Source organism: Acanthochromis polyacanthus, chromosome 13, assembly GCF_021347895.1.
Source record: "Acanthochromis polyacanthus isolate Apoly-LR-REF ecotype Palm Island chromosome 13, KAUST_Apoly_ChrSc, whole genome shotgun sequence".
Taxonomy (NCBI): Eukaryota; Metazoa; Chordata; class Actinopteri; family Pomacentridae; genus Acanthochromis; species Acanthochromis polyacanthus.
The window spans coordinates 30,567,462-30,581,345 of record NC_067125.1 but is presented as its reverse complement, the minus strand read 5'-3'; the positions used below and the strand labels follow the sequence as shown (position 1 = coordinate 30,581,345).

The 13,884-nt window shown below is 39.6% G+C and overlaps 1 protein-coding gene across 1 annotated transcript in view; it reads left to right on the top strand.

The window, feature by feature from the left end:
* robo1 (roundabout, axon guidance receptor, homolog 1 (Drosophila)) overlaps window positions 1–13,884 on the top strand; it is a 240,165-nt gene that overhangs the window by 80,198 nt on the left and 146,083 nt on the right. Inside the window, 1 exon segment of the mRNA XM_022192120.2 lies at window positions 9,260–9,349. Within this exon segment, the coding sequence (XP_022047812.2) occupies window positions 9,260–9,349 (90 nt within the window).

The window sequence follows — 13,884 nt, the reverse complement described above, 5'->3', positions numbered from 1 at the left end:
TTTTATATATAACCGTTATATACGCGATTGTTTCAAATAGCAAACAAATTTTAGTAATTAATATATATATATTCTGTTTTAAAGCAATGAATCACTGCAGGTTGTGGTCAAAACATTAAGAATTACTATTTGTACAAATACAGAACTTTAATGTGGATATTTTTATTTTTATTTTTATTTGTTATACTCGTTTCAACTAATAAATACTTGTTCTGTGATTTTGCTAGTTATTTTCTATAATTTGACAGAACAAGAAAAATCTGTAAAATAACAGTAAATTGTTTGGAAAGTGTAACAGAAACTCTTAAAAACAAAATCTTTTCAGTGTACATAGACCTGACCTGATCTTTTATAAAATACAGTATATAGGGAGAGAGTCTGGAGATAAAGAAACTATGGCGATAAATACATACATCACCATATTTTAAACAGATGCTCTATTGTCTGTTGTTCCTTATTTTAAAGTGGAGGTCAGGAAAAAAAAATCATGTGAAGAAATAATTGCATGTCAGTGGAAGCTATTCAGCAAACGTTGCCAAACCAAGATGCATTTGGCATTTGCTCATTTGTTTTGACCATAACACAGCTTGAGAGAAGAAAGATATTAATAGGTGTGCCTGGTGTGAACTGAAAGCCGGGTGTCACAACATCAAAGACGGTAGAGGTTACACATCAGCGGTGAATCTTTTCCCCTCTCTGCATCTTTAATTAAAAAAGTTCCAGAATTCCCCTTGGCTCATGTTAATGGCACAAACAGCCTCTGGGCTTTTACCAGCCACTTTATCAGGAACTGAGGGCACAGGTGAACTGCGGATGATAAACAGCTATCAAGTCTTTACATCGTTTTAAAAATGTGACGAGGGCGGTCACATTTTAAATACATTAAACAAGTCCTGGAGTTGCATTTCAAGCGTTATGGTCACGTTTCTGATTAAACACCACATCTCATTTGAGCATAAAAACTCGAAAAACTTTCCTTTGCCTGGAAAGTCAGACTTTGTCAACAGAGCAGCTCCATAAAATGTTGCTGGAGGGATGACAGATTAGAGGTTTTTTGGGTTTCTAGGTTTGGGAAAGAATGTTCACATTAACATATTGATGGAATTTTTAGAGATTATACGAGAAACATATGTGAATTGAGTTTGAAGGCTCTTTCTATACTCAAGTTGTGTGTGTGTGTGTTTGTGTTTAGAGCACATGTGCCTGTTTAAGCAAATCAAGAGCACGGAAGGATGGCATCGTTGTAGATTGTCATTAATTTGCCACAGCCTTGAAGTGCGGTCTGAATTATCTGCTCCACTGCCCTCTAAACTCATTTGCTATAGTCATAAGCCTCCAGTTTCTCTCTCCTTTTATCTCCTGTAATTGGGGCTGTGAAGAATGATGGAGACTTATTTATTTATTTTGCAAATAAAACAAGAGAAAGCATCAGAAAACAAGTACTAGCTGTCATTACTCAAGAGAATCTCATGGTACTGGAGTGAAGTGCTGAGTAGAAACGCTGCAAGATAGATTTTAGAGCAGTAAGGAGTCATAGAAGGTCACTAGTCTGCCGGCTGCGCTGGTGTGGATGTTGACAAGCTCCTTCTGAGTCATGACCATGAGCTGCAGACGACAGAACAGACTAATACATAACAAGCATTCAGGTGCTGTTCACCTTGGCTACAGCACTTTAAATTCTTCAAAGATCTTATTTTTCTTACCTAAGAGAAGCAACTCTCTTTTTCTATTCCCTGTCCTCCAATCTGTCTCTCTCTGGCAAGGAAAAAAGTGTTCCAGTGTCACAAAGATGGACATCTGGGCTTTTGGCAGCATGGAGTCTGCCTGCCTCAGCCCCACTGGGATGTCAGAGCAAGTTCAGACTCCTCGCAGGCTTTGAACTCCTTTGACATCAGTGGTTTTTAAACAAAGCCGAGAAGCAAAGTTTGAAGTAAGCATAATAATACATGTTACGTAATGCAAAGGTGTGGGAATAAGATATCCATGAAAAGCGATCCACTAAAGTCTGTCTTTGAATTTAACACACTCACTGGGGATAAAACTGCCCTGAAAGCAGCTGAGACTGTTAGTGTTGAGCTGCTTACTCACTGTGATTCTGCCTGGTGCTGAGCGATTGCAAAGAAGCTCAGTGGAGTGACCATGCAATATTTAGCACCCTTCAAGCCAATCAGCACTATTTGTCCTGGAACTGTCTCACTGTTTTTCTTTTTTGTGGTTGGTTGCTGATGCCCCCGAGCAAATCTATCAGTGAGTGAACTGGCACATATTTCTTCTTTGACATTTGCGCTTTTATTTAACAACAATCAGCCAATCATGCATTCGTGGATGAGTCACATTCCAGCTTCGAGGATTGACGTGCATGTATTTACTGTGGGTGTTGTAACCAACGAAACCGTGTTTGGGAAAAGATATAATACATACAACTGTGGTGTAACTGTCAACAGTAAAATCCTGTGTGTGCATCCATTCACTCACAAACTGGCAAGTCTGATTAGAATACTTCTGTTTGTCATTGCTCTGAAGTTTCCTTCAGTTGGAGCAATGAAACTGTGACTGTTGAGCACATCACAGGGCTTTGCTGAAAGTATCTGCAGAGCTAGGTGATGTTAACATTTGCTAAAATGTGCTTTTCACTGCAGTTCACACATGGGAACTAATTCAGTCGTAATTATTGCAGCTTGTCACTGTCAATTTCATAGCTAAAATCTTAAATAGCTGTTGAAAGCATAAGAGCAGTGTGTGAAGTTAAACTGGGACTCCCTCTCGTGCTCTCTCTCCCTCTCATTCTTTGACTAACACATCCACAATCTATTGAAAAACACATAAAATGTGTCTATGATTTTCCAGTATGTAAGTTATTCTTGCAGCATACCAATTAACCAGTCAGTATGCCTTAACCAGTTATTAAATTTTATTTTAATCCATCACAGATAAGGTTAAAAGCAAAGACTTTTTTTATTGGCAGGCTATGAAGAGGACCAGGCGGTGCAACTTTAAATATATAGAGTAATGATACATGTCATCGTATGTAGTTTTTTTTCCTCTCCTGTGGGATTCATAATATGGTACATGACTGTGGCATATAATTATTTCGTGCTTGGAGTTAAAGGTATTATCAGTTAGCTATTAATACACTTTACTGTGTTTGTGGAGGCTGAGTTTCCTACATGATGAAAGTTAAGAGCTCATCAGTCTGCACAGCCGATGCCAAAAGTACATGTGTGAGTCATTTGCTCCCCTTTCTCACGACAGCTGCTGCACAACTGAGTGAATTGAGACTTTGTTTTTTATTCTGAGTCCAGTGTTTTTCTTGCCTTTAAACAATATTCCGACATTTGCGGAAGGATGCTGAGTTGTGTTAGATAAGAAGACTGTCACCTCTTTCATGCTGATATGCAAATATGAAGCTAGCCAGTTAGCTTAGCTCAGCATAAAGACTGGGAACTTGGGGGGAAAAGCTGGCTCAGCTCTGCATTAAGGTAATCAACGCTGCTTACCAGCACCTCTGAAGCTTACAAATTACCATTGATCATGTCTTTGTTTAGCCTGTACAAACACAGAAGTGTAGAAATGACATGTGATTTTACTGGAGGTCATGTACCAGACTAGCCTACTTCTTGGCCATTAGCGGTGTCGTTTGTCTTTGTACTAAGCTAACTTTCTGCTGACTCCATCTACTAATGTATTAGATGTGATCAGAAGGTTTCAACACTGCACCTTTACGAAGCAAAAACTGTACCTTCTTTAAATGTGGCTCCTGTGCCCATCAAAGAAGTGTCTTTGTGCAGAAATTCACTGCTCCCAGCCCTCCTGACACATTTTGAATGCTCCCCGAAGGTACTGTTCTGTAAGCACATGAAGTGCCATCTGCAACACACACTTGATTTCCTCTACTAAAAATGGACAAACCTTTCTTGACACCACCAATAGGTTTGCCTAAGTCTGCCTTAGTCTCAGTTAATCCAAAAATGAGTCAGGAGGTTGAGCCCAAGTGAAGCTAAGGAAAGCCATGCAAACATCTCTGGACATAGCACTGTCCTGTGATGATACCTTCCTATCACTTAAAGTGTGATGTACTTAGTTATCCATAATTTAGTGTCAAAATACAATTTGAATGGGTGAGTTATACAAAAATTCCTGTACAGTGCAGTTTCGAGAGACCAAAGGCGTTTTCTGTACTAGTCTGTAAACTTATTTGTGCTGTAAAGTTGGACATTTTAAAATGATGGTCTTTGGGGATTAACTCAGTTTTGAATCTAGCCTCAAGTGGCCATTCGGGGAACTCCAGTTTTGTTTTATTTAAACATCCCTGTGCTGGCTTCATTTTTCAGCCCCAGAGGATGGTACTTGGATGATACACATCACATTTCAGGTTGTTTGCACCAAGTGTTCTCACTCAGATATCTCGTGACATTACAGTAGGACTCAGTGTTGACATACACGATGCACAACCCTGTCAATGTCAAAGAAAATGGCACACATGCTCTCAATCATACTGCTGACATGATGTCCCTTCTTTAGTCTTGGAGTATGACAGAATTTTATGTCTGCTATCTGTGCAAGTTTGAGGTCTGTGATAAAATTGGAAATACATACTTCCAAGTGATCAGAGAGGACATTTCAGAGAGTCCCAAATGTAGCAGGAGTGCTGTATCCCTGGACAAGAAGACTTCTTCAAAAGGAACAGAGTTTAAATTTAGCATGGTTTTTGCTGTTTACAGACCCAGTGTTGGAACTTTTTGATCACACCTTATATATGAGACAAGACCGTAGAGAGCTATTGATCTTGCCATCTAACGCAAATAGATCTGTTTCGTAAAATGCCAAACTGTTTCTTTAAAGCCGTCTGTCTCAATAGTTTAGTCACTATGTCTTCATATAGATGCACAGTTATGGAGGTTAACTATATCTATAGAACTTTCCCCCCACTAGCTTTTCTTCTTATCAAAACTAGTCAGATAATGTATTCATCATGATATTCCTTAAAAGCACAGCATTCCCTATTAGTATTTGTTATTTTTGCTACAGGCAGATACACATTCTTCTTACTCACATAGTATATTAATTATCTCTAGACTTGAATCTTAATTTTCTGGTCAAATGTGGCTGATACCACTCACAATTTATTCTTAATTTTTTTAGAGCTGAAGTTATTTTAAGAGTCAATAATCACTTCTTCACTTTAACTTTGTACTTTTTCTCTCTTGCAGAGTGTGCTCTCTGTGTATGTATGTATTATCTCAAGGCCTGATTAAAACTCCATTAGTCATGCAGAAAACAAAAAAAGTGTTATCAAAATGGAAATGAGTGTAATGGTGCTGCAGAAACGGATGAAGCAAGCTTTTTTGAAAGACCCCTTTTTGTGCTTTTTCCTCCTTTGTCTGTCTTGAATAATAGCCAAGACTCCTGAATGCAGGTCTGAAATGATGAAGATACTTTTAAGATGGTGTGATGGGTTTGATTCTTTGTACCAAAGACTTCATTTAAATGTTCAGCTTTGAGAATGAAGGCTACAAATGAAAGAAGTGAAATCTTGTCGGCTGTGCCCTGTAATTAGCATTCTTGTTGGCTGTTCATGCTTTGTCTCTGTCATCATGCAAAAAGTAAACAGATGTTGGCGAAAAACATTTTTCCAAGAAACCAATTTAATCACTGAAATTGCCAGGGGTCTTTTACAGAAATGTGCCGCCTCTCTGATCAGCCCGTGTGAAGGAACTTGTCCTACAGCAAATAATCAGTCAGTCCTGTTAACAAACCCCAGAGTCAGACTCCCCAAACTCATCATTTTAAGCTCATCCATCACTTATATGGGCTGCCAGAGCCAGAGCACTGCTGCCAATACTTGACAAAATAACAATGAGACAAGAGCTAGCCTCTCCAGCTTCTTCTTTCACATCTATTAAGAGCTTGCAGTGTTTGTCAAACTAAACAGCTTCCAACTACATGGGCAATGAGTTAGACATCAGGTTCTCTGTCATGTCAGGTTGTACAGGAGCTAATGTGCTGATTGGGTCCACGCAACCACATAACACGCATCCAGTCAAGTCAAATCTAGTTAGTCAACCTCATAATTTGTCAGTACAGTATGAAAACAAGCCTGCATGAACTGAGCCATGAAGAGAGGCCCATGATGGAGGGGAAAAAAAAAGGATGCCCCTCATGTTAGAGGAGAACTCAGGGGGCCAGGACTTAAAATCTGGGGCCTGGGAGGAATGGGGGGGGGGGGCAACCCGACCTTTGTATCTTTTGGTAAGTAGTCAGTTATCTGCACATGTGCCACATTAATTAGCCGGCAGGGGATCTAGTGTTGGGTGCAGTGTTGATGCTAAAAAGGGCAGAGCGAGGCAACATTGTGGTGCTGGTTCTTTATCCTGATACCCCAGGGGCAGGTGGGTACACCTCCTAATAATGAACTCTGAAGTGGTCTCTAATTGGACCTCTGAGTGTGGACCACCCCGGGAATCAAAGGAAGAGTCCACACAAAGACACAAAGGGCAAATACAGCAGACAGGGCTTGAGGGCAAATTAGATAAAATACACTTTGTCAGGAATTGTATCCTGATGCTTAAACTTATAATAAATTATTGTTAGTGTTGATGATGACCAAGCGTCTTTGGTGGGGTTTTTTTTTGTTTTTTTTAACAAGGAAACTGCATTTTTGGTTTGAAACAAATATATTTTTCACCTGTGATGCAGTCCAAAAGGCTTCCATTTTGACAGGGACACTTTCAGAAAACTATCATCCAGAAGTAAATAGTTAACATCTAGTTTCTGATCATTTTTATTCGAATTAACTCTTGTTTTTACTTGTTTACTGTCAGATTCCACACACTCTTTGGATAGATTTAGGCACTATGTGACTACATTTGGCTGATGCTTTCAGAATGACAAATGATGTTAGAAGCTTGATTATGTTTAGGCATCTAAATATTTTTTAGGTTTAGGAAAATAACATAATTTGACTTGCAATTCAGCACTTTTCTGGGTTACCAGGGTAACAAGCCTTGTACCCTCCCTCATCTGTCCTGCCTATGTGCTCCTTTAGGGGTGCAGCCACTTATAGTTATTGATATGATTGATTGGCTCAAAAGGAGCAACAGTTAACCAAAGAAAACGGCAAAGATGTGTTGGTTAGAAATGTATTTGTGTTCTGTTGCAATCAAACATAAAAGAAAATACATTTTTCCTTGACATGTAATTGAGTTGTATAGAAGCAATTTTTGGGCTACAGGGTTTGTTTGACAGAGTGATCTTAACTCAGAGGTTACTTACCAGCTCTTTCAGTGGTCGTTGGTTTCACTTTTACCATCAGCTGGTGTATGCTGTCTAATAACTGAGCAAACTTTTTGTGAATTCAGTTTCTGGAAGCTTTTTATATTTCAGTGGATTAAGTCTGTCTTCATGGTGTAAGAAAATTCTGTTTCTCCCTAGGCTAAACACCCACTGGATTACTTAAAAATGATGAAAATTAGGCTTTTTTCCAAACATCCTTCATACTTAGTTACAGTTATTATTTATTTACAGTGTCAAGAATGAAATGTCATGCTCTATTTAAAGACTTAACAATTTTTGCATTTTGTTGTTCAAAGTTCTTTTTATCTTGCATTCAGTCACCGGTAAATTAGATTTATTTTGAACATGGCTCTTATAGTAGTTTCTTTACTTTTTGTAATAAAAAATTGAAGACTCCATATTTGTATGTGACTCCTTGTTCTCGCCTGTAATTGCTGTCAATGCTTAGACACTTTTTTGTCAGAACAAATTGAAAACGCAGCATATATCTGGCAGGTGTCATGCTATAAGCGTCAGACAGATCTGCAGTTGATTGTGTGTGTTGCTTCATGTGTGACACATTCTCATCTCACATGTTTTTGTATCATCACACTTCATACATGTGCATGATTCCAAGTAAACGACATGGTTGTTTTTGTGTGACTCAGAGGCTCAGCTCTCCTGCAGTGTCGTCAGTCAGATGCTGCGGATGGGATAAACATACAGGCAGAGAAGTGCCAAATAATAAGTTTCTCTCAGCATGAAGCCCTTTTTACTGTCACATTAATTGGATCACTACAGACACAGCAGGGGAGCATGATCACTCCGTTTTCAATGTCTTCTTTGTGTTTTCTGTTATTTATGCCTCTAAGTGCTGCTGCAACGTGTGATTTCAGGTCATTGCTGTGTGTAAAAAGATTGCATGGATTTTTACTGTCAATTTTCTAATGGTGGGAGGAGCAGGTGAAAAGATGGGTCACCTTCTTCTTCACACTCTGGTGATCTAAAGTACTCTCCAATGAACGATTCTGTCTGCACCGTCTGCTATTTATCTGAAGTGATGCCAGATCTCATTGAGGAAACAGATACTTCCGACAGACTGCCTCTCACTCAGCTTAAAGGGGCTGGATGATTAAGATTCCCCTTTTCTCCCCTCCCCAAACCACCCAGCCCAAATTAACCCCCTGTCAGTGACATACAAAGAGAATGGGCATGTCTGAGTCTGATTTATTTCACACAGAGCCATCATAAGGCCACAGTTGGCCTCCTGTCTCCCCAGAAAGCCATATACACCCCGGCCCTCTTGGCCTTTCTTCTCCCTCTCCTCCCCCACTGTCCCGCCCTCGAGCCGCCTGTCGCACACACTCAACCTGTCAATCCGGCCAGGACACAGGCACAAAGACGAGGGCGAATCAAAAGGAACTGATTAGCAATTAATGGTGCATCATTGTATTTGCATCAGGGCTGTGTGCGCGCATACAGAGTGCTGTTGTCAATCATGCAGAGTGTGCCCTGGCCCTCCCTCATCTGTCCTGCCCATGTGCTCCTTTAGGGGTGCAGCCACTTATGGCTGTTGATATGGTAGATTTGACTGTTTCACACCTACACAGTCACACTCCAGCCCCACACAGGACAACAGGATGACGTCCTGCTGAGCCCAGAGTAAAACTGAAGCTTCTGTCAACACGTTAATCTGATGGATCTTTACCCATCGACTGATTGAAGCTGCAAAAGTTATCATTCTGTTCATCCAAGGCATATGAATTGGATTTAAAACAAGTGTTGAGATTGTGGATGTTTGCTGGGATGTGGGTGTTCGGACTCCTCCGCCACAGACAGAGTTTACCAGGATGGAGCCCGGCGCTTCTTGGCGTGTTCGCCGTCTGCCTGTATCAGGGATGCAGAGGGCTGGAGGTTTGGACCGTGGGTGTGGAAAGTGGGCAGAATGCGTCTAGTTTCTCAGTCCCTGTGGTGTTATTGTTGACAGAGACGGGAGTCGCTCAGGATGGTGCCAGCGAAGGGGCAACTCCAGCTCCTACGTCCGAACATGAAGATGACAACTCTTTGGGCTACACAGGTACTGCAGCTGCTTTCCCATGATACTTAAAGACTCGCTCCACTGAAAAATGTGTTTATTTGTTGCTTTAAATGTTTGACACTGGATATCTGTTCTTACATTTATCTGCTGAAGGGGAAAAGTGGCTCTGTGCTCAAATCAGAGTTGAAGTCGTGCACCGACAAGCATATATTTGTGAGATCATAACTAGTTTAGATGCCAGTCATGATCTCATTTGCAACTTAAGTGGTTGTGGAAGAAAAGTAAAGCAGGAGACATACTGTGTCCTGCACTAAATTATTAAAATGAACAATATATGCACATTCATAGTTCTGGACTTCAGTGAAGGAGAAGAGATATATGTAACTTTAGTATTCCAAGCAGAGTGTTGTCTTAAAATCTGTGGACTGGCTTCTTATTGTGCCTTTTCTGGGTGTTTTTTTGCTTCTGTCACATTTTTACTTAAAGTGGGCTCATTTTTAATTGCAGTATAAAGTCCGAAACATCTATTGAAACGGCACAACCACAGCTAGAAGTAGAGAACTCAAAGATGTCTTTTATATAAAATGTTATAGCATAAATCATAAAAAAGAAAAAAGTTTAATTTATTTGATTTTTTTTGTAAAAATTTAAAAAAATGTAATCAATGTGTATAACACTCTTCCAAGTTCTCATAGCACTAATTTTCTTATAGAATCTGGTTAGAGCAATTTTTAAAATTAAACATGGAATAAAATGATGGTGATAAAATAGAATATAATTTTTCCTTTTAGCCCCAAATATCACACACAAGAAGTTCAACTACCCTCTGAAATGTAAAAATCCAACCATTCTTTTTCCTTTTACAGTTTATGGCTACAATAAATACTGTAGTTTTGGTGATTTTCAAAATAATTACATGCTTTTTAAACCTGCTGCTGAGTTTTGGGTTTCAGGGGGTTACAAGAGAATTAAGTTTGACTTATTTCACTCTTCATGAGAAACAATTTGACACAAAATCAGAAAGCATGTGTTGTCTGTCACAGCTGATATACAAACCAATTATATATAATCCCTTCTTGAGAATCACAGTCAGTGGGATTACAGAATGCACTCGGGAAAACCAACTTGTTTACATTTTTCAATCAGAAATTCCCCCAAAGCTGAAGAGACTCTTGACAGAATAAACAGTACTGTCGGCCTTAACTTCAATGTGTGTTTCTATGGCAAATATACAGTATATTTATTAACACGGCCTCTGTGTTGTGACTGCTGGTGAGAGTTTCACAGTTTGGAAAGAAAAGCAATGTGGGAAAATGAGGCACTAAAAACATTGCATCAATTGTTGGAGCTGGTATCTCTGCAGACAAACTGAAGGGAAATGAAGAGGCAGAAATGTGGCCACCTGAGGGACTAACTCGCACACAAGTACACAAAGGAATCAGGTCTGGAGGAAATTACTGATGACGCAAGTCTTTTTTTTTTTTTTTTTGGCACTATTTCCCCAAAGTAAGGGAAAAAAGTGTTCACAGTGTGTTGTCGCAGTGAGGAGAAACTACCTCACTAGGTGATTTACTGGACCTCACACAGCTTCAGGAAACCTTGTGAAGAAAAAGGAAATCCAAATTAACTGCCAAAAAACTTTATGAGGTCCATCACCATGTGTGGCAGCTCCAGATTTTATTTTGCTTGAAATTCAGCAAAAATAACCAAGAAAACATACAATTATCATTCGTATCATGCTGTGGCCTTCATCAGTTATGCCAAGACATTTCAAAAGTTTCAGCCCAAACAACTATTAGTGCAGGAATCTTTCAATTTAAACTGCCAGTTAGCACATTAGTTCCCAGTTTTAACAGACTTGGCAGGCTCTGAATGCAGAGTTTAAAGAGGAAAATCATGTCGTATCTGCCTCGCTGCATCTGTGTTCATCTTTAGAGTGATAAATCTGTCTGGTGGACACTGCCAGGAGTTCATCTTTAATCTGGCCATTTAATCCCATCTGTGCATGAAAATGAAGGAAATCGATCTGGCCCAGTCAGTGAATTGGAAATGAGACTAATGTGCCCTAATACCTCAGTCTACCCCTGATAGCGCAAAAGTGGGCGGCTGCCAAAGACTCCATTTTCAAAGAGCGTGACTCACCGGATGGAACGTGAGGATAATCTTGACAGCTGCCAATTTGAGCTCAGGTGAAAAACTGCACCTTCAAGTGTTGGAGCAAAGAATGTTTTAGGTTCCCGCTTGTGTTTAATTGTGAGTCATGTGATCTCCATGACCTTCATGGAGAAAGAGAATTATTGATTTATGAGTATGTTTCACTGATTATCTGATCACACTCTATATGTGATATTGAGGGAGGAGGATGGTATGTTCCTGATATCATGACCTGTTGTTGCATATCTGGAATATACCAATTTCAATGATACTTAAAACCTGACCTTCTTTGCTTCTTATGAAACTGAAAACAGCTGGCACACTTCTGGCAATGACACACTAATGTCTCATATGGTAGTCACCTGGGATTAATTCGGCCTACTGGGGATTTTATAAGGAACCACATGCTGACCTGAAGTTCGCAATACATTAAAAGTGTTTTTATTGGTCCCGCAAGACGTTGACTCTCAGCCAGCTCTAAATTGTTTCCTGATATCAAAGACCTTTGCACAGAACTTCACATTCATAATAAATGAGACTGACCTGTGTGAAGGCAGCGGATTAGAGAGGCTCGCTAATACTCTTGCACTTACACTTTGCTGGCCGCTGCTTGGCACACAGACAGGTCTTTGGTTCTTCTGCCTCCACATGAAAGGCTGAGCGTTACTTCAGAGAGCACATCAGCGCTCATGTTCTCCCTCTCCACTGACAGCTACCATTGCGCTTGTCACAGATCACAAAGGACGGCAACTTCACAGAGCGGCTCTTTGTCGGGTTATGAAAATAAAGATAGGGAGCAGGAGGTTGCCAAGCTGCCATCGCTGATTGGCTACAGAATAAAAGGGGGTCCTGTAATGTCACTTTTTATTTTCTATCAAAGCGGTTGCCCTTGAAGGCCTTCAACAAACCATTCACTGTTCTGATGGATGTGCAGGCAGGTGATGTGCGAACAAAGTTACGTTTAACCGAGAGCTGTGAAGGCAATAAGGTTAATTTTGCTGAACAATCACAAAGACGTCATAGATGGAAAAGGAAACATCCATCAGCACACAATGCAGCCTGTTATTCCACAGTTCTAGGGTGAAAATAGAACACTGCTACTGATAAAAATGAAGGCAGGATCGAGATACATACTGCACTCTGTTCCAGTCACTTTTGATGTTGTCACGCACTCCAGCATAGTGTTTTGCATACAGCTGGGCTTTAATGTAGGATCCTTTACAGAGAAAATCTGAGAGTGCAGAGGGTAATGGTGAGTAGCTGAAACATCCACTATGGTGCATATACCATCGTAATTTGATGCATCGCTTGATTGGAAGAACTACTAGACCAGCAAAATATACAACAATTGGTATGCATTGTGAGGCATTTCTCCAAAGACCCTCCTCCTGCCTGTAAACAGAGTTAAATATCAATTCTTTGTTTCTGCATGTCTAACATTTAATCCTAAGTATTTAGCTCTTAACATATTGTTACTAGCTTTATATTTTTCACTGCAATATAAAGTCATTCATTTCTATGAAATCAGCAGAGCCATCGCTAAAGCGGAACACAAAACAAAACAAAAACAAACCTGGAATCAACATCTACTAGACCGACAGGTGTCACCAATACTGGAAAACGGTGGTTCTAGATAGATACTTTACTACAATCATTTTATTTTACTTTTTAAAAAACACAGCTTGCAGTTCAGCTCAAGGGAATCACAGAGTTTGTGTCACATGGTAGTTGCAACTGACTAATGACTTCTCGGTTGCAATAAGGACCATAGAACATTGTTACTTTACAGAATCTGGTTAATCAACAAATGAACTTTCTGCATTTTTTAAAAATGAGACTTGAAATATAGAGATCTTGATGAAATATGATTTCAAGCTGAGATTTGGTTAAGGTGAATGTGTCATTGAGTATTTTGGTTTTTTTTTACGTATTTAAGGTAACAAGCCTTTCAGACCCTTCAGTAGGTTTTAGGAGTTAGAGGATTGAGCATGCTGGCATTTTTCTTGTATTATGTAAACAAAAGTCTGCTGATCTTGACTTGTGGCTGATACAGTAATGACACATACATCACTGAAATATGAATTCAAAGTGATATGTGACACAGTTCTGTCAGCTGGCATTTTGTCATATAACACTTATTTACTCATACTGGAACTTATGGCGCAAATACTGTAAGAATGGGACCACAGAAGCTGAGGCTGGGAAAATTGTTTGTTGAAATCCAGCACCCACTTTTTTAAAATGTAAAATTTTAAACACATCAACACATTTACATCAGATTTAGCTCAGATATTGTTTCTACACCTTCTGAACCACAAATCCTGACAAAAAGTTACAGCATTTATCACAGCCAGGAACAGGAAAACTAACAACAAAACAGAGAGAATTATTGGATTTTCAACTTTTGGGCAGTCTTTGAA